The following is a 24,293-nucleotide window of genomic DNA, read 5'->3' as shown; positions in this document are numbered from 1 at the left end:
TGTGCCGCCGCAGGTTCCCTACCTTCCATGGACCACTATGTTGGCAGAAGGGTGCTGGAACCCCAGATTTGTGACTTCAGTTCACGCCCAGTAGGGGTTTTGAGTTTTCTTATACCGGTTAAGTTGGTGCAGCAGCGGCGATGGAAATAATGGTTTCTCGGCTTTTCCCATGTGTATGATCTTCCTCGGTGGGTTGTGGACGAGTTTGGGACGATATCGATCATCGGCCATTTGGACTTGCGTGATTAGCATCCGTCCATGGCGGTGATGTCATGCGATGGGGATGGCATTGCCAGGTGTTTTTCTTCCCCGGGTGAAGCTCCATTCGATGAAGCTCAACTTCATATGTTCTCATTAGGAAATTATGAGGTTTGTGTCCCCTTCCTCCCTCTAGCCAGAATCGGGATTGTCGTCTGGCCCTCCTTTGTGGTAGGACCGCTCAGATGATGAAACTTTCATATCCTGGTCACGACATCTTAGTCTATGTCGATGACTTCATGTCTGCTGCTTCTACCAGTTATAGGTTTCATCAACGTGGCTCCGATAAGACGAAGACACATAGCTAGGCAGAACAAGCTCCGCTTATAGCTCACTGCAGGTGGATGGAAAAGGAAGACGACACTGATTTCTTCAAGATTTTTCTACAATTCATACTCTTGGAAGGAAGGTCTTGTAGGGGCTGACTGAACTTGGGCCTTTTCCGTAAAAATAAAATAAAATGAGAAATCATTGGGAGCTGAAAATGGTTGCGCCAATAGAAAAAGACTAATTGGAAGGAACAAAAATTTATGTGTGATATTTAGGATGTGTGATGAATGTTCTTGAAGGAAATATGCCCTAAAGGCAATAATAAAGTTATTATTTATTTCCTTATATCATGATAAATGTTTATTATTCATGCTAGAATTGTATTAACCGGAAACATAATACATGTGTGAATACATAGACAAACAGAGTGTCACTAGTATGCCTCTACTTGACTAGCTCGTTGATCAAAGATGGTTATATTTCCTAGCCATAGACATGAGTTGTCATTTGATTAACGGGATCACATCATTAGGAGAATGATGTGATTGACTTGACCCATTCCGTTAGCTTAGTACTCGATCGTTTAGTATGTTGCTATTGCTTTCTTCATGACTTATACATGTTCCTATGACTATGAGATTATGCAACTCCCGTTTACCGGAGGAACACTTTGTGTGCTACCAAACGTCACAACGTAACTGGGTGATTATAAAGGTGCTCTACAGGTGTCTCCAAAGGTACTTGTTGGGTTGGCGTATTTCGAGATTAGGATTTGTCACTCCGATTGTCGGAGAGGTATCTCTGGGCCCACTCAGTAATACACATCACTATAAGCCTTGCAAACATTGTGACTAATGAGTTAGTTGCGGGATGATGTATTACAGAACGAGTAAAGAGACTTGCCGGTAACGAGATTGAACTAGGTATCGAGATACCGACGATCGAATCTCGGGCAAGTAACATACCGATGACAAAGGGAACAACGTATGTTGTTATGCGGTCTGACCGATAAAGATCTTCGTAGAATATGTAGGAACCAATATGAGCATCCAGGTTCCTCTATTGGTTATTGACCGGAGAGGTGTCTCGGTCATGTCTACATAGTTCTCGAACCCGTAGGGTCCGCACGCTTAACGTTATGATGACAGTTATATTATGAGTTTATATGATTTGATGTACCGAAGGTTGTTTGGAGTCCCGGATGTGATCACGGACATGACGAGGAGTCTCGAAATGGTCGAGACATAAAGATTGATATATTGGAAGCCTATGTTTGGACATCGGAAGTGTTCCGGGTGAAATCGGGATTTTTCCGGAGTACCGGGAGGTTACCGGAACCCCCCGGTAACTTAATGGGCCTTAGTGGGCCTAGGTGGAAGAGAGGAGAGGAGGCCAGGGCAGGGCCGCGCGCCCCTTCCCCCCCTCCCCCCCCCCCCCCCCCCGTCCGAATAGGACAAGGAGAGGGGGGCGGCGCCCCCCCCCCCCTTCCTTCCTCCCCTCCACCTCTTCCCCCTTCCTCTCCTAGTCCAACATGGAAAAGGGGGGAGTCCTACTCCCGGTAGGAGTAGGACTCCTCCTGGCGCGCCTCTCCTCTAGGCCGGCCGAACCCCCCCTTGCTCCTTTATATACGGGGGCAGGGGGGCACCTCCAGACACAATTGATCATTGATCTCTTAGCCGTGTGCGGTGCCCCCCTCCACCATATTACACCTCGATAATATCGTAGCGGTGCTTAGGCGAAGCCCTGCGTCGGTAGAACATCAACATTGTCACCACGCAGTCATGCTGACGAAACTCTCCGTCAACACTCGGCTAGATGGGAGTTCGAGGGACGTCATCGAGCTGAACGTGTGCTGAACTCGGAGGTGCCGTGCGTTCGGTACTTGATCGGTCAGATCGTGAAGACGTACGACTACATCAACCGCGTTGTGTTAACGCTTCCGCTTTCGGTCTACGAGGGTACGTGGACAACACTCTCCCCTCTCGTTGCTATGCATCACCATGATCTTGCGTGTGCGTAGGAAATTTTTGAAATTACTACGTTCCCTAACAGTTCTAGCATGCATGAACTATACTAGATAACCAAGCCCTTCCCTTTTGCTTTATACAACGACGATCTGACATAACATGAACACTTCGGGTTAAACAAGATTGATTGATTGATCTGTTAGTGCAACACATGTTTGTATCACAGTTCACACACCCTATTTACAGTAGAGGTTGATTGGCACAAAATCTGTGCAAATTCTGGTGGATAATTTCGTGGTATAAATGACTAGGAAGCTTATGCCCAAATATATTCAGCTGTAAAAGTTTTGCCCATACTTTTGTGATAAGGGTTCACCCACGCCTCTTATCTAGTGAATGATGAATCATTCATGAAACCAAGTATTCTACAAGAATTAAATTCAACAAGAGGACCAATGCACAACTAATTGACAATGATGATGTTGATTAATGAAAACTGAAGCACTACACACAATATAACTTAAAGTACAAATAGCTGGACAAATTACATGGAAATCAGAGTAAGGGTTTGGTTGGTGTTCCACAGCCAAATATCATATCTTAGTATTCAAACAATGCTTCGTTCTGCCACGATTCCCCGCTTGCTCCTAGCCACGAGAGACCAAGCAACAGTGACCAACACCTCAGCATCACCAAGGGCAAATTTATCCTGGCTTATGCCGCAATAGTTGGGCGTGAAACGAATATGACCATGTGCAGCTATGTCGCCAGATTTGGAGTAGGTTTGTATGACAATGTCCAACACTCCTTCAGTTTCTACAGAAACAACTTTTTTTGAAAGAACCGGTGTATCACCGGCATTCATATATTAAGCAGAGAGATGGCGGAAAATATGTTCATGATCAAGTGATCATGGTGGTTTACAAGAGTTTGGTACAAGGTGCCTCCGTTATAACTGGGAAGAGAGATGGCTCTAGCCTGGATCACCCAGCGGTGTCTCAAGGCATTTAGCTCCTGCCAGCTTCCAGCCTTCTGCATCTCTCCTGATCGCACCGACCACATTGCAGACTTGGCTTGCCTGATGCCTGAAGGTGCGGTTGTTTCTTTCCTTCCAGATGTGCCATGCAGCTAGGAAGATTGTCGTTTTGAGTTTCTCTCTGAGCCTCGGCCTTGCCTGTTGGAGGATGTTGCGTATCCTTTGGGCGGAGGTGGAGGTGTCATCTATGTTCTCTGAAATGAGTGCAAGCTTGTCGCAGTCAGTCCAGGTTGCTATTTGTCTCCAAATTGCTCTAGAAACTGGGCATTCCCAGAAAAGGTGAGTTGAGGTCTCCAAGTTTCTTCGGCAGAGAGAACAGAAGTATCCGTTTTCCCATCCTCTGCGTTGCAATCTGTCACTGCACCATAGGCGGTCGCGGAGCAGTAACCAGAAGAAAATTTTGATGTTTCCCGGGGCCCAGGTTTTCCAGATGAGCTGTTTGTCATCCGTCTTCGGGCAGTCTCTGAATTGCAGCTTGTATGCTGATTTAGCACTATAAGTACCGGTGTTCTGAATGTGCCATGTGATCTTGTCCTCAACGTGAGGTTGCAGCACCGGGTTTGCTGTCCGCAGCGCCCTCCAGAGGATCAGGAAACTATGGACAAGGACATCATTTGAGCGGAGTCTGATATCTTGTATCCAAGAGTCGTCTGCAAGGGCATCGGCCACACACTTGTTTTTCCCTTCGAGCGCCTGAACAAGTCTGGGAACAAAGTGGCCAGGGTTGGGGAGGTGATCCATGGAGATAGCCAGAACGAAGCCAACTTCCCATTGCCGAGGGTGACCGTGGTCGCAGTATCGAATAGAGTTATGTCAGTTTTGTCTCATGGAAGTTCAGATCCCTTCCATGGCCTATCCTCACTTTGCCATGAAAGCCACAGCCATCGCTGGCGCAAGGCACTGGAAAACTTCTGCAGATCAAGGATGCCGAGGCCCCCGTTCTCAGTCAGGGTACATACACTTTTCTAGGCAACCTTGCATTTACCTCCACTGAGCTCCTCATCCTGAGTCCACAGAAACTTCCGGCGAGCTTTGTCAATTTCTTTGAACAGAAGCTTGGGCGGTCGAAGGACAGAGAGGGCGAAAGTAGGGATTGCTGAAAGAACACAACGGACGAGCACCCTCCTTCCTGCTATGGACATGAGCCGTCCCTTCCAACCAGCCAGGCGGGCACGGATACGGTCCAAGATGAACTGAAACAAAACCATCCGTGGTCTTCCCAGGTTTATCGGCAAGCCCAGGTATTTGATCGGGAATTGAGCTATTTGGCCGCCAAAGTTCTGCAGAACTTCCTGGAGGTTGATCTGCTCACATCTTATGGGCGTAACCGAGCATTTGTTGATGTTGAGGTGCAGGCCAGACGCGTCGCCGAAACGGGATATGATCTCAAAAAGCTTGTCCAGCTCTGCCCGGTCAGGGTTTGCGAAAATGATGGCGTCGTCCGCGTACATGCTAGTGCACAGCTTTAGCTCTCTTCCTGGTAATGGTGCGAGGATACCGTCCTTAGCTGCTTTTGCTATCAGGCGGTGGAGGACATCCATTGCAAGGATGAACAGCAGAGGCGACAAGGGATCGCCTTGCCGCAGCCCTCGACGGTGGATCAGGGGGGCTCCAGGGTCACCATTGAGCAGGAAGGAGGACGACGAGGACCGGAGCAACAGAGCGATCCAGTCCCTCCAACGGGAGCTAAAACCCAGTTGCTGGAGCAGCTCAAGAATGAATTCCCATGACACCGAGTCAAAAGCTCGAGCAATATCCAGTTTGATAAGCAAAGCCGGTTTCTTCTTGCGGTGCAGGGAGCGAACTGAATTTCTTACATACAAGTAGTTGTCTTGCAGGCATCTGGATTTAAGGAATGCACTCTGGGCTGGTGAGATTATGGTGGATTTCTTGTCAGCTAATCTGAGTGACAGCACCTTGGTGATGAGCTTGGCAAGGGAGTTGATGAGGCTAATAGGCCTAAAATCTCCCACTGAATCAGCTCCATCTTTCTTTGGTAGCAGGGCCACAAATGCAGAGTTGATCTTGGCAAAATTTGCTCCTGATAAGGCGTGGAATTCGTTGAAGACAGCCAGCACCTCGCCTTTTATGATATCCTAGCAGGCTCTGAAGAACTGTCCGTTGAAGCCATCCGGACCCGGAGCTTTTTCCGCTGGCGATGCCAAAATTGCAGCCCAGATCTCAGCTTCAGAGAAAGGGGCGTCCAAGCCATCGGTTTGAATGTTAGGCAACTGAATATCCGCCCAATTAATGGTGCAACCTCTAGTTTCTGTGGCACCCATGATTTTGCTGAAATGCTCATAGATGGTGTTGGCCTTCTCATCATGCTCGATCGCCACCCGACCGTCGGCGTGCAGGGAGTGAATGAAGTTTTTTCTCCTTCTAGAGCAAATCTTGGCGTTGAAGAATGTGGTTTTGGCGTCCCCAGCTTTCAACCATGTAATCCGAGAGGCCTGACGCCGTCGAGCTCGCTCAACCGCAGCCAGCCCAACCACTTTCTGCTTGAGAAGTTTTCTGAAACTGAATTCAGCCGGGGTTAGCTGCCGCTTCTCCATTGCCACATCAAATCTCAAAATGATCTCTGAAGCGATGTGGAATTGCAGTTTGTAGTCACTGAACAGGCTTCCACTCCAAATCTTGAGGTCCCTGGCCACCCTATCAAGCCTTGTTCTGATTCTGCTGAAAGCACAAGATTCGGTGGCTGGGTGTTGCCATGCCCTCTGCACCGTTTCCCTGAAGTGAGGGAACTTGACCCAGAAGCTCTCGAAGCGAAAACGTGCTTGTCGAGGAGGAGCAGTGGCGCTTGCCAGGATCAGAGGGCAGTGGTCGGAGCATGACGTGGAAGCAGCGACGAGCATGAAGAAAGGGAAAAGGGCCTCCCACTCTAGATTGACAAAGAATTTGTCGATGCTAACTAGCTTGGGCGATTCCCTCTCGTTACTCCAAGTAAATCTTCTGTTCTTACACTTGATTTCTTTCAGCGCCGCCGAGTCTAGTGCCTCTCTAAATCTACTCATCAATCTTCTGTTTAGGTTGAGGTTATTCTTATCTCTCGCATCGTAGATGACGTTGAAGTCTCCGTTGATGAGCCATGGAGTACCTAAGGGGGGGCTGATCTAGCTAATTCAGCGAAGAATGCCTCCTTGTTTGTGCCGTCCGAGGGGCCGTAGACCGTGGTGAGCACAAAACTAGTTGCCGAGCTCACAAGAGAGACGACAGTCGTGCTCGAAAACTGGCCTACGGCTTGTGAACAGATAGATACAAGATCTCTGTTCCAGAAGATCGCAATGCCACCTCTAGATCCTATCGCCGGAAGAACTACGGTGTCTTTCATCGAACTACCTCCGATGTCGTTTACCATGGCTTGAGACCAAACATCTATTTTTGTTTCTTGCAAACAGAGAATGGCCAGTCTCTGTGCCGCGCCTACCTCTCTAACAGTTTCTCGTTTAGCCGCCGAATTGAGTCCTCTAACGTTCCAAGGCATGATAGCGCAGTTGATGTCATTCATGGGGACACATGAGGGTTCTCCGGAGACTAATACTATTTTGAAGGAAAAACACATCAACTACAACCGTGGCATGTCGACGGCCACCAATAGGCCCCAACTTCCGTCGACATGGAAGCTTATCCTCTAACCAAGCACTAAACATTGGCCCTAACTCAAGCCAGTCGTAGACTGACCGCCTCTGGAGACTACACCTAATTTGTAGCAACATAAACTAAGCATCCTCCCCGAGGGGAGCTCCATCCGGCCCGGCAAGGCCGGCGGCAACTCGAAGAGCAGCTGGATCCTGGTGTGTGAGCTTTGCCAGGCCGATGATGTCTTCTTCCGTGAGTGGCTCGTCGAACTTCTTGACCAGGGCTTTGGCCGCCTGAGGTGTCATCTTGTCTTTTGGTCCCAGCAGCCCGAGATCGCGGATGATACGAAGAGTCGCATGATGCGCCACCGGCACCTCCGTGCGGTTGTTTGCCTGGCGGGCGCTCTGTCGCACCGGGGCTGATGCAGTCCTCGTCTTCTTGGGCGCAGAAGGGTGTGGCGGCGGAAGCAGGGGGCGGGACGTCAGCGAAGAGACGGTGTGGCGTAGCTGCCGTGTCTTGATCCTGGATGCCGAGCTGCTGCACTCTCTGGGTGACTGCGCCCAGCTGCAGCACTACGGAAATGGCTGGAGCAGGAGCGCAGCAACCCTGGGCTGAGAGAGCAGCAGCTGGCAGGTTGTTGCTGCTGGAGGCGTTGTCGGGGAAGCAGAGCGGCTCCGCCGTCGCCACTTCAGCCGCAAGGTCGACGTCGTTTGCAGCAGCAGGGGGAGGTGGCGGAGGGGCCAGGTCCGTGGCGCCGTCGAAGAAGTCAGCCACCGGGTCAGACGGAGGGTATTTCTGGGCAGGGGAACGATCTGACTACGCCTGCTTGCCCTTGGAGGAGTTGCGATGATGTTGGTGCTCGCGACGGCTGGAAGGCGTGCGGCTGCGCTGGCGTTGGTGGGGTTGCACCGTCGTCGCCATGTCACGGGAGGTACGCCCGCGTCCCAGAAGGGTGTCCTTCCACGAGCGCATGCCCCCTCCATCGTCACCGTCGTGGCTGCGCCTGGGGCCTCCAAACGGCATGCCGTGGCAGCCGGTGCTCACCACGGCCGGCCTGGTACACTGAGCTCGGCTTTGATCTCCAGGGGCTTGTCCATCTTCAACCTTGATCTGCCAGGTGCCGGGGTAGATTGCCGGGAACGGCCTGGTGTCGGCCTCGGACTCGGAGGAGGGGAGGCCGCTCTGAGGCGAGGAGGAGGAGCGCGGGGACAACGGCGTCCAGTCCTCGATGCGGTCGACGTGGATGAGCGGGTCGCGACGCCGAACCCACGGAGGAGGGGCCACGTCGCGGCTTGGGGAGAAGCCGTACATCTCTTCGGTCCTGCCGGCGCCGCGCTTGATGAACCAGAGGGCGCACTTGGTCAGGATGTGGGAGACGTCCCACACCCAGACCCACACCCCGAACGTCTTCGTGTGGTCTTGCTCGTAGGTTCTGGAGTCGAGCCGATCCACCCGGCACTGGTCGCCGAGGGCCTCCTCGGCACCCTCAAGCGACCAGAGCTGCATCGGCAGGTTTCGATGACCAGCCGCACATGAAGCTTGAAGTTCTCGTGGGTCATGTGGTCATCTTCGTGCCAGGGCCTGATTCGGAGGGCGCCCCCGTCGACGATCACCATGCCCTGGCGGACGGCCAGGTCGTGGTGCGCAGGAAGATTGAAGCGAACAAGGAAATCCTCCGGGTGGTGGTAGGTGACCCTCAGGAGATGCGGAGGGATGCGCAGCTGCGCCTCAAGCGCCTTGTCGACGGCCATGGGGTTTGTGGGGCGCGACTTGTCGACGGCTGAAAGCAGCACAGCGTGGTGGCGGAGGATGGACTCCTGGCGCTCTATGGCCGGGGTGGAGATGATGACCTTGTGGCTCTCACGGGGGCGGCGCGACGGGTCAGTGTGGAAGTGGAGGCTAGCTGCCATGGCGGCTAACGGGGCAGGAGGGTGGTGCGGCGGAGGGAAACGGAGGCGCTGGTGCACCGGCGCCTTGGAGGGCACCGGGCCGCCGGCGGGGCGGTTGCGGGGGTTGCGGCTACACTCTCGACCAAAGTGGCCAGTGTTCTTGCAGTAGATGCAGCGGAGAGGGTCTCTACAATCGATCCGGCGGTGCTCTGAGCTGAGACAGCGGAAACAGAGCCCTTTGAAGCGCCTTAAGAAGGCAGCTCGACCAGTGGAAGCATTGAAGTCGGGGCGCCGGGGAGCGCGCCGGTGAGCTGGAGGAGCCGGTGGAGTTTGGAGGGCACGCCGGGCTTTCCGCGAGCGATAAGTGCTCCATCCCTCCTCGTCTCCGGAAGAGGAATGGTCAGCGGCCGGCGACGGGATAACCACAATGGATCTAAGCTGGGGTCGCACAGAAAGAGGGGGCGCAGCAATATCCACTGGAGAAACAGGAGGAGCGGCATGGGAGCACTCACCCTGAAGAAGGAGGCGCGGCGGATCCGGGGATGGGATGCGCGGCGACAGCTGCGTTTCCAGCACCTCGGACGGACCGGAGGGCGCAGGGGTCACACCCCTAGATCCAGGTGACGGCCATGCCGAATGGTCCGAGGAGGGGGCGACAGGCGTTGAAGGCAGTCGGGGAGACGGAGCCATGGCCGTTGAGGAGGCGCAGCTGCCCACGGGGGCTGGTGGCCGCCGCGGCCGGCGTGGCCCGCGGCCGGCGTGGCCCGCGGCGCGGAGGCGGAGCGGGGGGCGGAGGAGCTCAGCTCAGCTCAGCTCAGTCTTCCTTTGGAATCTACAGAAACAACTTGCCTCGATAGATATAGGTAACCATCAAAACACTCCCGCATTGCTTCAATTTTTGAATCAAGCAATACAATTTGGTTAGATGAGGGATTAATGATATGAGTGAATCCACTATCATCGAACAACAGTTCCGCAGATAGTGGGGAGCAAGCAACTTGGCCACCATATTTGAAAGGCCATGACCCATGCTTGACGACCTGGACAAGCATGATAGTGCCCTGGACGGTTCGTTTGACAGTCTGCAAGCATAACTCTAGCGTGCGAAAAGAGTTCTCAACGGAAAGTGTAGATGCACCAGGGCCATATGCACCGCCGTAGTTGGACACATAATTGATCAATGCTTTATCTTGAGACGCTTTTGTGCCTCCACCTTTTACTTTTAGTTGGATTTCAATGTCAACCAAGTCGGTAAATACAATGGCACGTGACGGGCCAATCAAGGGAAAAAAGGATCCTGCAAGCATCATCGATCAATCACGCCATTAATAAGCAAGATATATAGGTACCCCCAAGAAAGGAAATAATAACAGAGAGGTTGGCACAAGAGAAGCCTGTGCAATAATCAAGATCCCCAAAAGAAAAGAGAAATGAGGATTGTAGCAATGCTTACATCTTGTGTGAGTTGCAGGGCCTCGCTCCTACCGCGGGAGAAGAGAATGTTGCGGTTGTGATCCACGATGTCGCGGACGGCAACCACGCCGTAAACGGACAATGGCCACTGGAGGCCACCGGCTACTTTTACGAGCTTGATGGAGAGGACCTGCAAGGTTGCCGGGTTGGACCCGGCTCCCTGGGATGGTATGTGTCCGGGCGTGTAGTGTGTAAACTGCATGGAGCTTAGCGCCGCTGCAAGCAAGTGAAGCGCATGCATGTCAGAAAACAAAAATGTTCTAGTAGCATGCATGAACGAAGGAGGGACGGCTGCTAGTTAAAGGAGATTGATTGACTCGTTGGGTTACTCACTCGAGTCCGTGAAGAAACCGCAGGTTTTGCCCCATGCAGATTCCCACACACGAACGTGCGAAGCGAACTTCTTCGCCTCGTAAGCCATCTCCTTGTCGGCATCGTCCGGGCCCATCTTCGCCGGCGTCTCCGCGCTCGCTGGTTTGCCCTCCATCTCAATCCTCCGGCCGGCGATCGATGGAATAGACACAACTCAGGCGAGAGGGTGTGCGTGTTCTGTTCAGTTTGGCTCGTATACTTGTAGGCGGGTGGGTCGCCGCGATCGCAGTCTGTATCGGATTCGGATAGGGTTAGGAAACACCGTCCGCTAAACTAACTGGGCCAAGCCCATCCGCTCGTCCAAGCGCGATCGAGCGGGGAACAAGGACTCGATTTCTTCCCAAAACCAATTTTTCTTCCAAAAAGCCAGGAAGGCGGATAGGGAAATCACGCCCGGACTCTCTCCTCCGTTTTCCATCGGTTCAACTCGCCCCCTACAACTTACACACCCTCGCCGGCCACCGCCCTCGTCCGGACCGGAGAAGCTTGATTTTTTGGTGTTGGAGGCTGTTTAGATGGTGCCCGACGGAGGCATGAAGGACCAGGAGGCCTCCACCTCGTCGTCTCCACCCGTTGCGGCAATAACGAGGGCTGCGCGGCCGCCTAGGCCAGCGAGGTTCAAGAAGATCCCCGTGTGGCAGTGGCACCCACTGAAGTACAGGCGGTTCCGCGTGGGGGCCACCAAGAGGATGGTCGACGCATCATCGTCCGCTCGGGCGGCAAGGGGAGCCGGGGATGTGACCACGGCGGTGGCGGCGGCGCCCAAGGAGAGTGAGCAGGAGGACGGGAAGGAGCACATATGCGGTGGCTGGAAGAGGTAACCTCATGCTCTCTCGGATGACCCTAGCTAGCTAGAACTCTCTAGGTCTTCTGCATGCTAGAATTTATTAGAATCTTTATTCATTAAAACATGCAGTGAGAGGATCTAGGGAGAATATCAGGTGCTCCGGTAGCACCTGATGATAAGGTAGATATAACCTAAGCACCTTAATTAGTACCACAAAGTAAGATGGTCACTAGGAAGGATACGTAGCTTGGTTCCTTAGTCTCTGGTTGCCGCAACTTATAATGCGGCGATTGTTCCGCGTATATGTAGATGGATTGTATGCTTACATTATAATTATAGAGAAATCCCTCATGTATTTATGCTGTTAGCTTAACCATTACTCTTCTCTGATTTCTAACAACTGTATAGGATCAACAACAACAACAATCCGATACTTTTGTACTTCATTCACTGATAAATGTTAAATTTTCATAGTCTGTTTGTTTTTAGACGAACCAATGTCAAGCACAGGCTTCAACAGTGGTTAGGAGACGCAATCACTATTGGCGCTATAGTAAATTACAGTGTGGGTGGTGCAACCACTGTGACATTATCAGAAGAAAAGGTTAGAAATACCTGAAATTGGAGTATAGAAACTTTTTCGAAGGTTACTTATTGAAATGTCTCTGAGTCATCAATGTTCCCCAAATTATCTAACTTGGTGAGAATTGCAGAAACGTCTCATGTAATATTCTGTAATTAGTAATAGATGTTTATGTTTTACCATGGATAAGAGTGTGATGTTAATTGGGATGTGATCAATAGTGTGGGCATCAAATGCGTGTGTCTTTATTCCCCCCCCCCCCCCCCCCCCCCCCCCTCTCTCACTGAGCCTTTTTTGTGTGGAAAACTGCTACAAACCATTTTAATAAACGAACATACAATGCATGGTTTTTGTTGTTAGTTTACTCAGTGTGATCTGTACAATTGTACCTACACTGGTATTTTCTTTTAAGCGGTGCTTGGTGATGTGTGGTACTGTGACACAATCAAGCACCTATAAAACCACCACTTGGAGATGCTCTTGCCAGCAATTACCAGACCATATGAGCTGTTTAACCTTGACAGTGCATGTGGCAACTGTAAGCCTATTCTTCATCTATAATATTCCTTAATTCTTCCCTTGCGAACATCTGTGGTTGCAGTGAGGATGGAAGTTTGTGTTGCGGATATTCTAGCTTCAGAGGGAGAAGAGCAAGTATGGAAGACTTTTATGACATGAAATCATCTAAAATGGACGCTAAACAAATAAACCTCTTTGGAGTATTTGATGGTGAGAATTCACTGTTCGAACACTTCATTGTGTCTCGTTTATTGTTCAGACTAAAATTCTTTTGTCATCACAGGACATGGTGGTTCATGTGCCGCTGAGTATCTCAAGGAGCACTTATTTGAAAATCTCTTGAAACATCCAGCTTTCATTAGTGATACAAAAACATCAATAAGTATGATGTCTACTCATGAGTGTTATTTCAAAATCATTCAATGCATCTAGCTAGTAGGTAATCGGCAATACTAACTAATGGTAATTCTCAGGTGAGAGCTATACGAAGACTGACTCAGATTTCTTGGATGCTGAAACCAATATTCATAGAGAGGACGGGTCAACTGCATTAACCGCAATTTTGGTTGGCAACCATCTCTATGTGGCAAATGTTGGCGATTCACGGGCTGTAATATTGAAGGCGGGCAAAGGTGTGATTTTTTTTCCGAAACTTTTATCCCAATTAGTGTTAACCATGCATTATATGCTATTGTACTAAAATGTTTGCATACATTACTTATTATCATGATCCTGGTATGTTATTCAAATTTGCGATGAACCTCGTCGAGACGGTGTATCATGGAGCAATTTATATGTTCTTAGAGTTACTATTTATTTTGTATCATGTCAGTAATGCACGCTGGTTAATTTTACATTTACTTTTCTCTGTCAAATGGAGTACTGGACATATCCTTTTTTAGGTATGTACAAGGTTGCAAACTAGTAGTGTATTTGAGAAAATGCATATACATATAAAACAGCACCTGAAAATGCCTATATGGAAAACACCAAGACCGAATCGGAACTGTGTTGGCTAACATTTTATCACTGTTAGTATTTCATTGGATAATGCATCTATTGTAGGGGAATGCAGCAGAAAACAAAAAATTTCCGACCTACGCACCAGCCCAGGACCACTATGGAGACTGCATACATGGTTTGATCTTTTTCGTTACCGACTCGTAGCGCAGCGGGAAGTAGAGTCGATGACGATCGGCGGTGCAGATCCCCGCAGCTAGGATTTACAACCTCCCAACCGCGAGGATGTATACCCTCATCTGCTCCTCAGACAGCCCTTCGGGAGGACCTTCGAAACTCGAATGGTCACTCGGACAGCCCTTCGGGAGGACCTTCGAAACTCGGACGGTCACACGGACAGCCCTTCGGGAGGCACTCACGAACTAAGACCGAAACTACGATCTCTCTACAGAGTTGCACACATACGGTGTCATCTATCCGGCAGGGCTTCGCCGTCCAGAACTAGTTCCCACCGGAACCCAGACAGCCTTTCGGCTCTACGAAACTATTTCGCTGAGAGGGAGAGAGAAGCCAGATCATGCATGGCACTTGTATGTGAGAAAGAGTGATCCTTTAGGCAGCCCCTCCACCCCTATTTATAGGCCAAGCCCAAGGTTGGCTTCTCCAAGAAGCCAAGGGGGGAAATACCAAAAAGGCCCTCAAGGTGGCTTCTCCAAGAAGCCAAGCAAAAACCACTTTCACTATTCATGACGACATTTTTCAGCGTCCGTTCGAACTGAAAATATTTATGTGGGCTCAAAACATTTCCAGTACCAACTAAAATAGTTTTCAACGCGTTCCGAAACAATTTCGGTTTAGTGATTTTCATCTGCGAAAAGCAAACAAGAATGCGTTTTCACTATTCATGAAGACAATTTTTCGCGTCCACTAAATCCGAAAATATTTCTGTGGGTCTTAGAATAATTTCAGTACCCACTAAAATGATTTTGGATTCGTTCTGAAACAATTTCAGATTAGTGAATTTCATCTGCGAAAAACAGTCAAAGCGGTACCGGCAACTCCGAAACATTTTCGGTTTTTTTTCTTCTGAAAATTCCAAAAAGTTTCCAGAATGATTCTGGCACCCTCCAAGAATTATCAGGCATGTGCCGAAACCATTTTGACTTAATGGCATACCCCGAAACAACTTTTTCGGTTTCACCGAAACTCATCCGGTGACCTCTCTCTGCGGTACGATTCCGCTGTCCGAAACTTTTTCGGTGATTTTCTCTCAGACTCCCTGTCTAGTATTCAGCAGATAGATGACCCTTAAGCGTGTGACCCTATAGGTTCGGTGAAGTATAGACATGACCTGGAACCCCTTCCGATCAATGATCAACATCGGAGCCGTGGACACCCATATTGACCCCTATACCCACACGAATGAATATTCGAGTGAACCTCCAGTTGAGGTGAGATATTCCTGTTGCTTCACGATATATCACAAACACCTGAGGTGAGATTTATTGCATCCCCGTGGGCCAACACTTTGTCCACTATGCAAGTTGCCTCGTTACCGGTTTTGTTCTCTTTTCTCGTTTCGTGTTCCGGCATCCCCGTGATCAAATCACAAAGTGTCTGGCCAGACGATGATGGACACCGTAACACCGAGTGGGCCCGAGTATATCTCTCCATCGTCGGAGGAGCAAATCCCAAACTCGAGCTATCAAGTTACTTAACATACTTTCCCATGAACCCGTAAGCCGCCGTAATAGCCATCCAGTTACGGATGACGTTTAACAAACCCCAAAGTTCATGAAGCAAGCATGAAGAAACTCGATACTCTCATGGTCTAAGGAATTATGCAAACATTAACTATCTCTGTGTTATAAACCATTAACTTGTGACGAATGAATCTCTTAGCATAACATCAATCTGGGTCGATTCAACACAAATGTTCTCTTAACATTGTGCCCTCAAAATTGTTGGCATAAACATGCCCATGATCAGGAAAACAGAACCATCATGCAACACTTGAGCTAGTCTTAGAGGCCAGACTAGGAATACTTCTTACCGTTTATTATTCCACACGTGCATATGAGTCTTCCTCCGAGCCTCGTGGATATTGCAGACTCGAGAATCATTGCAGTTATAGCATGAAACATAAACATAATTATGAACTCGGAGATAAATAATATCATTTATTATTGCCTCTAGGGCATATCTCCTACATCTATGACCTTGCTGCCTAAATTTCGTGGTTGGCTTGCAAATTACATTTGTGCAAGAAAGCAAGATTATATTGCACGAGCAGCTTATCTACCAGTATCTGTTGATATAGGAATATACATGAGGATCATATATTACATAATGGTAAATCAGTTCGGTATGTCTTGTTTGCAGCTATTGCGCTCTCGGATGATCACAAACCAGACAAAAGTGACGAGCGGGAACGGATTGAGAATGTTGGAGGAGTTGTTACATTTAGTGGTAAGCCTGACACTGGTTATGTGGTGATCTACTGTGTTGAAAACCAAGCACATGTTTGTTGAAAGATCTGTTATCTGATAATGCCAAATGTTTGCTTTGCAGGAACATGGAGGGTAGGTGGTGTACTCGCAATGTCTCGGTTGTTGCATAGCCTGAGATTCAGGTGATCATGCAATACACATTAACTTGCTATTATTTATAACGACTGCAAAGACACCATTACACAAGAATGCCCTAGGTCCTGATAAATTTCATGAATGCGCTTGGCCATAGGGCAATTTACTCAAGCATTTCCAAATTTTTGTCAGGAACAAGAAATAGATGATGAATTGGAGTATCTGATTTTGGCTAGTGATGGCCTGTGGGACGTGGTGTCAAATGAGGTCAGTATGTCATAATACCAAATTTCATACACGGTTACGTACACATTTTACCTTCCTTTTTTTGCGCTATGGCTGGCAATAGTAAAATCTCTGGTGCACTTTCTTGGGCGAACTATATTGCCCTCCGTTCAAAAAAAAATGAAGTTCTAGATTTGTCCACTTTGTAGAAAAAAATCAATATCTACAACGTTTCACTAGAATTTTTAGAAAATAAACATTCGCAACATGTATATTTAATATTGTATATCTTAACATAATTTTCTATAAACCTAGTCAAACATAAAAAAGTTTGACTTAGGATGAATGTAGAACTTCAAATATTTTGGAACAAAGTGAGTAATATGAGTTGAAACAAATAGGGACATGTTTTTGTCATACTAGCGGATGTGATGTATTGAACTTGACATGTCTAGTGTGAACCATTGTCAGGACGCAGTCATGCAAACCAATTTGGTTTGAGCCTTATATTCTATCAATTAATATACATGTCATTTCACGATTTGCAATTTGTTGGCTTGTGCAAAGTTACCATCTATTATTCTCTTCATGTGACAAGAAATGATTTTCTTGCCCACATCTCGTTTGATCTTGCATTTAAATCCGTTGTTCGTTGCCAAATAGTAAGTGTGGTTTTGCAGCACGCCGTTGCATTTGTGAAGGAATAGATGGGCCCTGAAGCTGCAGCCCGGAAGTTGACAGAGATCGCTTTTGCACGTGGGAGCACCGACAATATAACATGCATAGTTGTAGAATTTCGCCGTGCCAACTAGTGATCAAGGTTGATTTTCTTGTTGTTGTTTTTTTGTATGTGGGGGGGGGGGGGGGGGGGGGGGGGCACTTCCCTTCAACCGACGGATTTCATCGCTTGCGTCCGCCGCCTCCGTCTATTGGCACATGTCTCCATAGATCACATATACCACTTGACCTCTTTCTAGAATTATCTCGCCCATCCCTGCCCTTCATGTCGTCTTTCTCTCTGTTGGTGCGGGTGATATTGGCCGCATATGCCACACCAGCTATTTTTTCCATGAGCACAATGCGAGTCCTTCAACATAAAAGTAGACTTAGTCGTATGTGTTTATTTTATATCTTGTGATGTTTCAGCCGTAATTGCCTTTGTTATGTACTTTGTTTAATAATTAAAAATGGTTGTCTGCATCACAATAATGCAGAAGCCGGAGGTTTAACCTTCTTTTCAAAACAATATGAAAAAAAAATGTCAACGATGATCATGCCAAAAGGTAAAGAAGAGGCGGCTATATATTTGGGCGAAGGCGGGATACACACATTTGAGAAATATCATAATGGGTGAGTAAATTATTTTGTACAATCTCTTTTGTATCTTTGATTGAGGAGATTTGTTAAATATTTATCTTCTTATTGAATGAAATAAGGAGAGCCTGTGCCTCGTTTCAAAATAATAATAATAAAATCAGTCACCATGTTCGGTAGCGTTCCTGCTCTCTGTCACGTTCGCATTGCTTTAACCAAGCTTATCACTTTTAGTTGGTGTAATGACGCAGCAAGTTGATTGAATAGTTTTCCTTCCTTCAAAAAAAGTTGATTGAATAGTTCAATGGATGACGGAAACACAACTGCCACAGCTTGACGATGCTTTTTGGCTGACCCTACGTCCTTGTTCTATTCGTTTCTCCAGAACCCCTGTTTGCATTTTCTTCACGGCTGTCCAAAGAAAAAAGAAAGGTAAAGTAAGTGCAAAGCCATATCCATCCATTGAAGAAGTGCATGTTTAAATCCACTTCCATGAAAGTAAGGCAACATTTGCAAGCTTCAACTTGGGTTCTCTCATTTCAAACTACCCTTTTCCTGATTTATTTATTTTTTGAAAAAGATGGGTAACCTTCTGGACTCTGCATCCTCAGATGCACACAATCTTAAATTATTAAAACTGATGCAAGAAAATGAGACCACAAACAAGCAGAGAGCAAGCCATATACTATGAAAAAACAATTACAAGACATATAAAAAATATCTATGACTAAGTCAACTTCTTCTATAGCAAGAACTTCAAGAAGGGATAACACCCTCGCCCCACCATCGCGGCGTCTTGTCGGAGACGTCCAAGATGAGTATTTTCATTGTGGACACGAGTACCAAGCAATGGAAGCTAGAACATCACCATGGAGACCCCGCCTTCAACAAGGTAACGATGCATGTCCGCCAATGCTCTGAATGACTAGTAAAAGCCAGAACAAGAGTTTTTACCTCGGACATGAAGGATACTCCAAGCACTATTGATGGACGGATCGTCCGGTAGCTGCACCAGCCGGTACTCCGAAAATAACCAATGTGGTCTCACGGTACTCTCCGCAACCATGCAGCAATAAAGCACATGCCTGAAGTAGCCACCCAACCCAACCAGGCGCATCCCGGGGAGGATTGTCCCCCCGCTGCTTGGAGTGAGACAGGTGGTAGTGGTGCTAGCGGATGGGTGGAACGCCTTTCCGCCTAAGAAAGCCACCATGACCATTGAGGAGCCTACCAATTCGTGCCACGGATTTGGACGATGCCACCATAGCTCGACCATCATGCCCGGACCATCCGGCCGCCTCTGTGCCGAACTAGTCGAACTAACACGACACACGCATCTAGCACACGGCGTCGTGTAGCGCACAACCGCCGAGCTCCCAGTGTAGCCGGGAGCCCATGCAAAATCGGATCGATGCAGTCGTAGGGCGATGCCCGCGGTCACCACCACCGCTATCTAGCACACGACACACGCATCAGGCCCGGTGCTCCAGCCAAATGAATCCTCGGTTGTCAACTACTTTCTTCGTCCCATAATATAATAACGTTTTTGCAAGTGACTGACGCCACCACAATAGCCTTGCACCTAGGTCGCTCCTGTGAGGAGCGACACGGATCCGGGCAAAGGGGCTGTGCGTGTGTGTTGTTTTTCCTCAAGAGATTGGTTTACCTTTTCTCTTGGAAAAGAAATGTGCTTACTAGTTCTGCATTCTCATGATATGATACTAAAATAAAACAAGCATACCGGGACAAGAACTAAAAGAAGTCCATAAGCTATATACTTATTTTTCAACTCACGAGTTGCCAATCCAATCAATGGCAGCCTGACACATCAGTCATGGTGACCATAGGAGCGACGTCGGCTGAGAAATAATTTACGCGCTGACTGCTTTGCTACTGGACCGCCTGAAACTGCCAAGGCGATTGGCATCACATCCTTGATCGTTGGCTCTTTCATGTGAGTAGAATATATCTGGAGTGGTTATGATAACGGGCGGTTAAGGAGTTAAGGACGGCTAAAAAAGTATACTACTACTCCCTCCGTTCCAAAATAGATCACCCAACTTTATACTAACTTTAATACAAAGTTAGTATAAAGTTGGGTCATCTTTTTTGGAATATGTACTCCTTAGGCTTTGTACAACGCTGGTGCTTGTGCACCGGTGCTACCTGCATGGCGCCTCGAAAATTTCTTTAATCCTCAACGAGTAGTGCTTGGTATGGGGTGCTAGCTGGGCCCTTTTTCTATTTTTTGCCTGCCGATGAAGGCACTGAGTCGAGGCATCGTGACTTGAAGAAGCGGTTATTTGTTGTAAGCACCGGCTGGCATCGGAAGCAAAACTTTGCTTCTGCCACCCGTCCTAAGCACCTGTGTAATTCATTCTTATGAAAAAAACGGGTTTTTTTTGAGCCACCTGTGTAAGCACTCACCGTTGTACAGGGCCTTAGTAACACCCGTCACTCCCTACGCGCGCGCGGCATTGTAAATTGGCGTGGGATCGCACGCAACGGTGCAGATCAAGCCCGCCGTCTCTTTCCTTCTTCCACCTGCTCCACACCCCGAGCAGTATTTTTTGTCTAGCGTACGTGATCCACTATAAATCTGGTGTACTCTAGACCGGTTTCTGGCAAAGGTGCAAGGAAACACTGCACTGGCAGTTCCCGGCTAGCTCCAGTGGTGCTCCGCCGCTCCCGCGCGCGGCCTGATGCTGCCCTCCAGGCCGAGGTAGGCAGCCGGAGTACAATTTTTGGTCCCGGAGAAAGTTTTCGACCGGGCCGGCCGAGCATGCATTCCGATCGAGCTGACGACTATGTATGTAAGTATTCGCCGTGCAGATCGCGATCGTGGGGTGGTGCGCCGACGACTCCTCCGGCTTCCAGTTCCAAAGCCACGCCCCGGCACGAGCGCAGCACGTCTACCACCACCTTCTCCTTGCTATCTTCCGAGGTGCGCACATAAACATAATTGCACTGCGTCCCTTTGGTCGACGTACGGTAGGTAATGGTACTATACAACTTATGTATGGGCTCACTGCATGCAGCGTGCCAGCAGCAGCGGTGGTGGCACGACGGAGCAGATAGTGGTGGCGCAGACCGAGAACAAGATGGAGCCGCGGAGCGACGGCGACACGTCATCGTCGTCGGCGTCCGCGCGGGTGCGGCTTCTGGATCGAGAGGTGGCAACGGCGAAGCAGACCGAGAACAAGATGCTGGAGTCACTGATCAGCCAGACCAAGGAGCTGGAGCAGGCCAAGATGGCGCTGGAGGAGGCCAGGCTCGAGGCCGCCGCGCTGCGGCTGGCGGGGCCCGCGCAGCAGGGCCAGTGGAGCGTCAGGGACCTCATGTTCGGCGGCGTCGACGAGGAGATCAACGGGCTGCGGGGCAGGCTCCGGTCCGCTCTGGCCGCCGAGGAGAGGAGCCGGAAGGCCGCGGACGACCTCGCCGCCGCGCTCTCCGCCGTCACCATGGAGGCCAAGCAGGTGAAGACGTGGCTGTCCGACGCGCAGGCCGACCTCGAGCGCGCCAACGCCGAGACCGGCCGGCTCGAGGGCCTGCTGCGCGCCACCGAGGCGGACCTGTGGTCAGCCACCGAGCAGCTCGACGGCGTCATGTCCGACTGGAAGGAGGCCGCGGCCGCGTGGCGCGCCAGGGAGAAGGCGCTGCTCGGACGCGCCCGCGCGGCCGAGGAGGACGCCGCCGGCGCCCGGCGTGAGAACGCCGAGCTCGCCGAGATGCACCGGGCGGTCGACCACGACAACGACGGCCTGCGGCGCGCGCTCGAGCGGGCGGCGGAGGAGGCCAACGCGGCCAGCGAGTCGCTCGAGTTCGCCAGCGCCGAGAACTCCAAGCTGCGCGACGCCGTCGCCGAGAAAGAGGACGCCATGGGGTCCCTGAGGCTGGAGAACGAGTCGCTCAAGGCCAGCGAGGCTGCCGCGCAGGGGCGTGCCACGGATCTGCACAATCAGCTCACGGCGGCAAGCAAAACGGCCGCCGCTGCTGGTGGCGGTGAGAAGGCATCGGGGTTGCTGTTGGAGGAGTGGAAAACCGATGCGCAGGGGAAGCTCAGCGCGGCGGCGTTCCTGGACTCCGGCAGGGTGATGGCCGCCGGCAGCCGGAGGGATCGTCGGATGTTCGCGTCCATCAGCAACCTCGCCGAGCTAAGGTCCGCGGCGGCAGCGGCGGCCATGGATGATTACTACGAGTTCGACCACTTCGATGACGGAAGACAGTACGGTGGCCTAGAGCATGCCATGAAGCACAAGAAGAGGAGGTCCGTCCTACGCAAGTTCGGAGACTTGTTTAGGAGGAGAAGCCTGCTGCACAAGTCAGACGACTTTGCTCCGGTTCTAGCTAGTAGGTAGTACTCCCTCTCTGTACCATAATATTTGTGGGGAGTACTAAATATTTGTGTGATTCTTGCATTGTGTGTTTGCTGGATAAGAATACTATGAAATACACGCAGAATAAATTGAGCCCTGCTTGGGTACCCAATACGTATGTATGGTCTTTGGCAAAACGTACATCCACTTCCGTACGGGATGGCTAGCTGCTGCTTCTGCCCATCAACATTGTCCACCTCAATATACTTAGAGAGGACCTACAGTATTTGTCATCCGCGTCGTCGTTTCTAAACAAAAGCAATTCTTTGGACAAAAATGTATCTTCTCATAATTCATAGGAAGTGCCTTCATGATTTTTTTTCGTCTCGTACATGCTTTTTGGCAGTTCATGATCATCAAGGAGGATGTTACCCCATGCTCCTAGAAATGCTTCAAAGCAAGCTCGGGTACAGCCGTACTCGGCTTTGATCTCCACCGGTTGCGAGATGGCATTCAGCTGTGAAAATTTGGCTCCCTCGTAAAAAGGTTTCTTTGACGAGGCCAACATCCGCATGAACTTCTTTGCGGTTTCCTCTGGTTCCTCCGGTTCATTCTCTGAAGGTGTTGAATGTGGCATCTCTGCAGCACGGATATCATCTACGATGTTTCTAACCCCATTGTCCTCATGATCACCGACGCGTTGTCGTATCACCTCCTCTCTAACACACCCCTCTCGAGCAAAGTTTACTGCCATGGTAAAGTTTTTCATATACCAATACTTGCAAAGTTGTTTTGTCATCTTAGACTTTGTAGACGATGATGGTTCTCGCATCGGGCGCAAGGGCAATGTGGGGGGGGGGGGGGGGGGGGCTCTCTTTGAACCATGGTGGACCTCCTTCAAGAACACATCGGTTTTCACGGCCCACTCTTATGTTGTTCTATTCGGACCGGTATGACCATTGTACATCCACTCATTATCAGCCATCTTTGTTTTATTGGGAGCCACACACAAATTAACATTTCATTTAAATTAATATCTAATTAATAGTATCAATTTTTTAGTTTCTACCGGATTTACGAGATACGGAAATGAATCAACCTACTTCTCTAATAGGTAAAGAGATCCTTAATCCAACCTATACGTGGGCATATCCCGGGCCGGGCCGGGCCTAAAAAAGCCCGGTGCTGAAAACCCAGGCCCGAGCCCGGCCCGGCCCGACCACCGGGCCTACTAAATTGGGCCCGAGCCCGGCCCGAACCTGGAAAAGCCTGACACGGCCCGCTCGGCCCGGCCCGACCACAGCTAAAAACTCATTTTTCACAGGCCCGAGCCCGGCCCGATCTGCCTGTCGGGCTTGATTTACAGGCCCGAGCCCGCCCCGATGGCAAGTTCGGGCTCAGCCCGGCCCGGGATTTTCGGGTCGGGCCGTCCGGGCCGGGCTGCCCATGGCCAGGTCTAATCCAACCCGAGGATATGTAGATTGAGTACGTTTTCCATGCTCTACCCCGTTCCGAGACAAAATTTCGGCAGCACCTCCCCGCCGTTCTCCAGATACACGTCTTGACAAAAACCCGAGAGAACGCGCATCTGGAGAACAACGAGGAGGCGCTGCTGAAATCCTGTCTCGGAACGGGGTAGACCATGGAAAACGTACCCAATCTACACATCCTCAGGTTGTCTGTGAAAAGCCCTGGACAATTTGAAAGAGTTACAGTTATTAATATGCAATTGAATGTATCTTTATCGATGTAACCCTTCCGGACAAGAGACGCCTAGGTTACGCGACTTGACATGAAAACAAAATCTAGTGACATAAAAAAACATTGGAGGAAGTAGTCAAAAACGGCGGGATCAGGGACCAACAATTCGATGACGATCATTCCAGGGAGATGTGACACCACAAAGCCTGCAAATTGCACCGGATGAAAACCTTAGACCATCACATCTCATATAGCATTCTTTGATGAAAAAATGATAATGACATGAAAAAAATTCACAAGTTAACAAATTCCAGGTGAGTAACAGCATTCATCCATCCATCCATCATGATCTTATCACATCTCATATAGCATCCAGAAAAAATTAACGTGGTCGTATCACATCTCATATAGCATCCATCCATCCAGAAAATTACTTCACATTTAGCATATCACATA

At 49.6% G+C, this 24,293-nt stretch overlaps 3 protein-coding genes across 4 annotated transcripts; 2 read left to right on the top strand and 1 right to left on the bottom strand.

Moving 5' to 3' along the window:
- Window positions 1-2,858: 2,858 nt before the first annotated feature.
- Window positions 2,859-10,896, bottom strand: LOC120965950 (uncharacterized). The gene is made up of 5 exons (XM_040391469.2): window positions 10,809-10,896; window positions 10,457-10,691; window positions 9,848-10,301; window position 9,515; window positions 2,859-3,323 (listed from the first exon to the last, which is right to left on the bottom strand). Exons 1-5 carry the CDS (start codon window positions 10,894-10,896, stop codon window positions 3,103-3,105), a joined length of 999 nt encoding a protein of 332 aa, XP_040247403.1. The 3' UTR covers window positions 2,859-3,102.
- Window positions 10,897-11,362: 466 nt separating this feature from the next.
- Window positions 11,363-17,213, top strand: LOC109750182 (probable protein phosphatase 2C 7). The gene is made up of 8 exons (XM_020309132.1): window positions 11,363-11,664; window positions 12,819-12,946; window positions 13,020-13,118; window positions 13,210-13,368; window positions 16,079-16,165; window positions 16,268-16,315; window positions 16,439-16,548; window positions 17,187-17,213. The coding sequence occupies exons 1-8, from the start codon at window positions 11,363-11,365 to the stop codon at window positions 17,211-17,213; spliced, it is 960 nt and encodes a 319-aa protein (XP_020164721.1).
- Window positions 17,214-20,422: 3,209 nt separating this feature from the next.
- Window positions 20,423-22,391, top strand: LOC109750184 (uncharacterized). 2 transcript variants are annotated; one of them, XM_040391468.3, is made up of 3 exons: window positions 20,423-20,542; window positions 20,639-20,764; window positions 20,859-22,391. In XM_040391468.3, the coding sequence occupies exon 3, from the start codon at window positions 20,922-20,924 to the stop codon at window positions 22,176-22,178; it is 1,257 nt and encodes a 418-aa protein (XP_040247402.1). In that variant the 5' UTR covers window positions 20,423-20,542; window positions 20,639-20,764; window positions 20,859-20,921; the 3' UTR covers window positions 22,179-22,391. The 2 variants fall into 2 exon arrangements, with proteins under 2 accessions (XP_040247402.1, XP_020164724.1); XM_020309135.4 differs by having other exon boundaries at window positions 20,429-20,542; window positions 20,653-20,764; window positions 20,859-22,387.
- The last annotated feature ends 1,902 nt before the right edge of the window (window positions 22,392-24,293 follow it).

Source organism: Aegilops tauschii, chromosome 6 (genome assembly GCF_002575655.3).
Source record: "Aegilops tauschii subsp. strangulata cultivar AL8/78 chromosome 6, Aet v6.0, whole genome shotgun sequence".
NCBI lineage: Eukaryota > Viridiplantae > Streptophyta > Magnoliopsida > Poales > Poaceae > Aegilops > Aegilops tauschii.
This window is presented reverse-complemented; position numbering and strand designations above follow the sequence as displayed.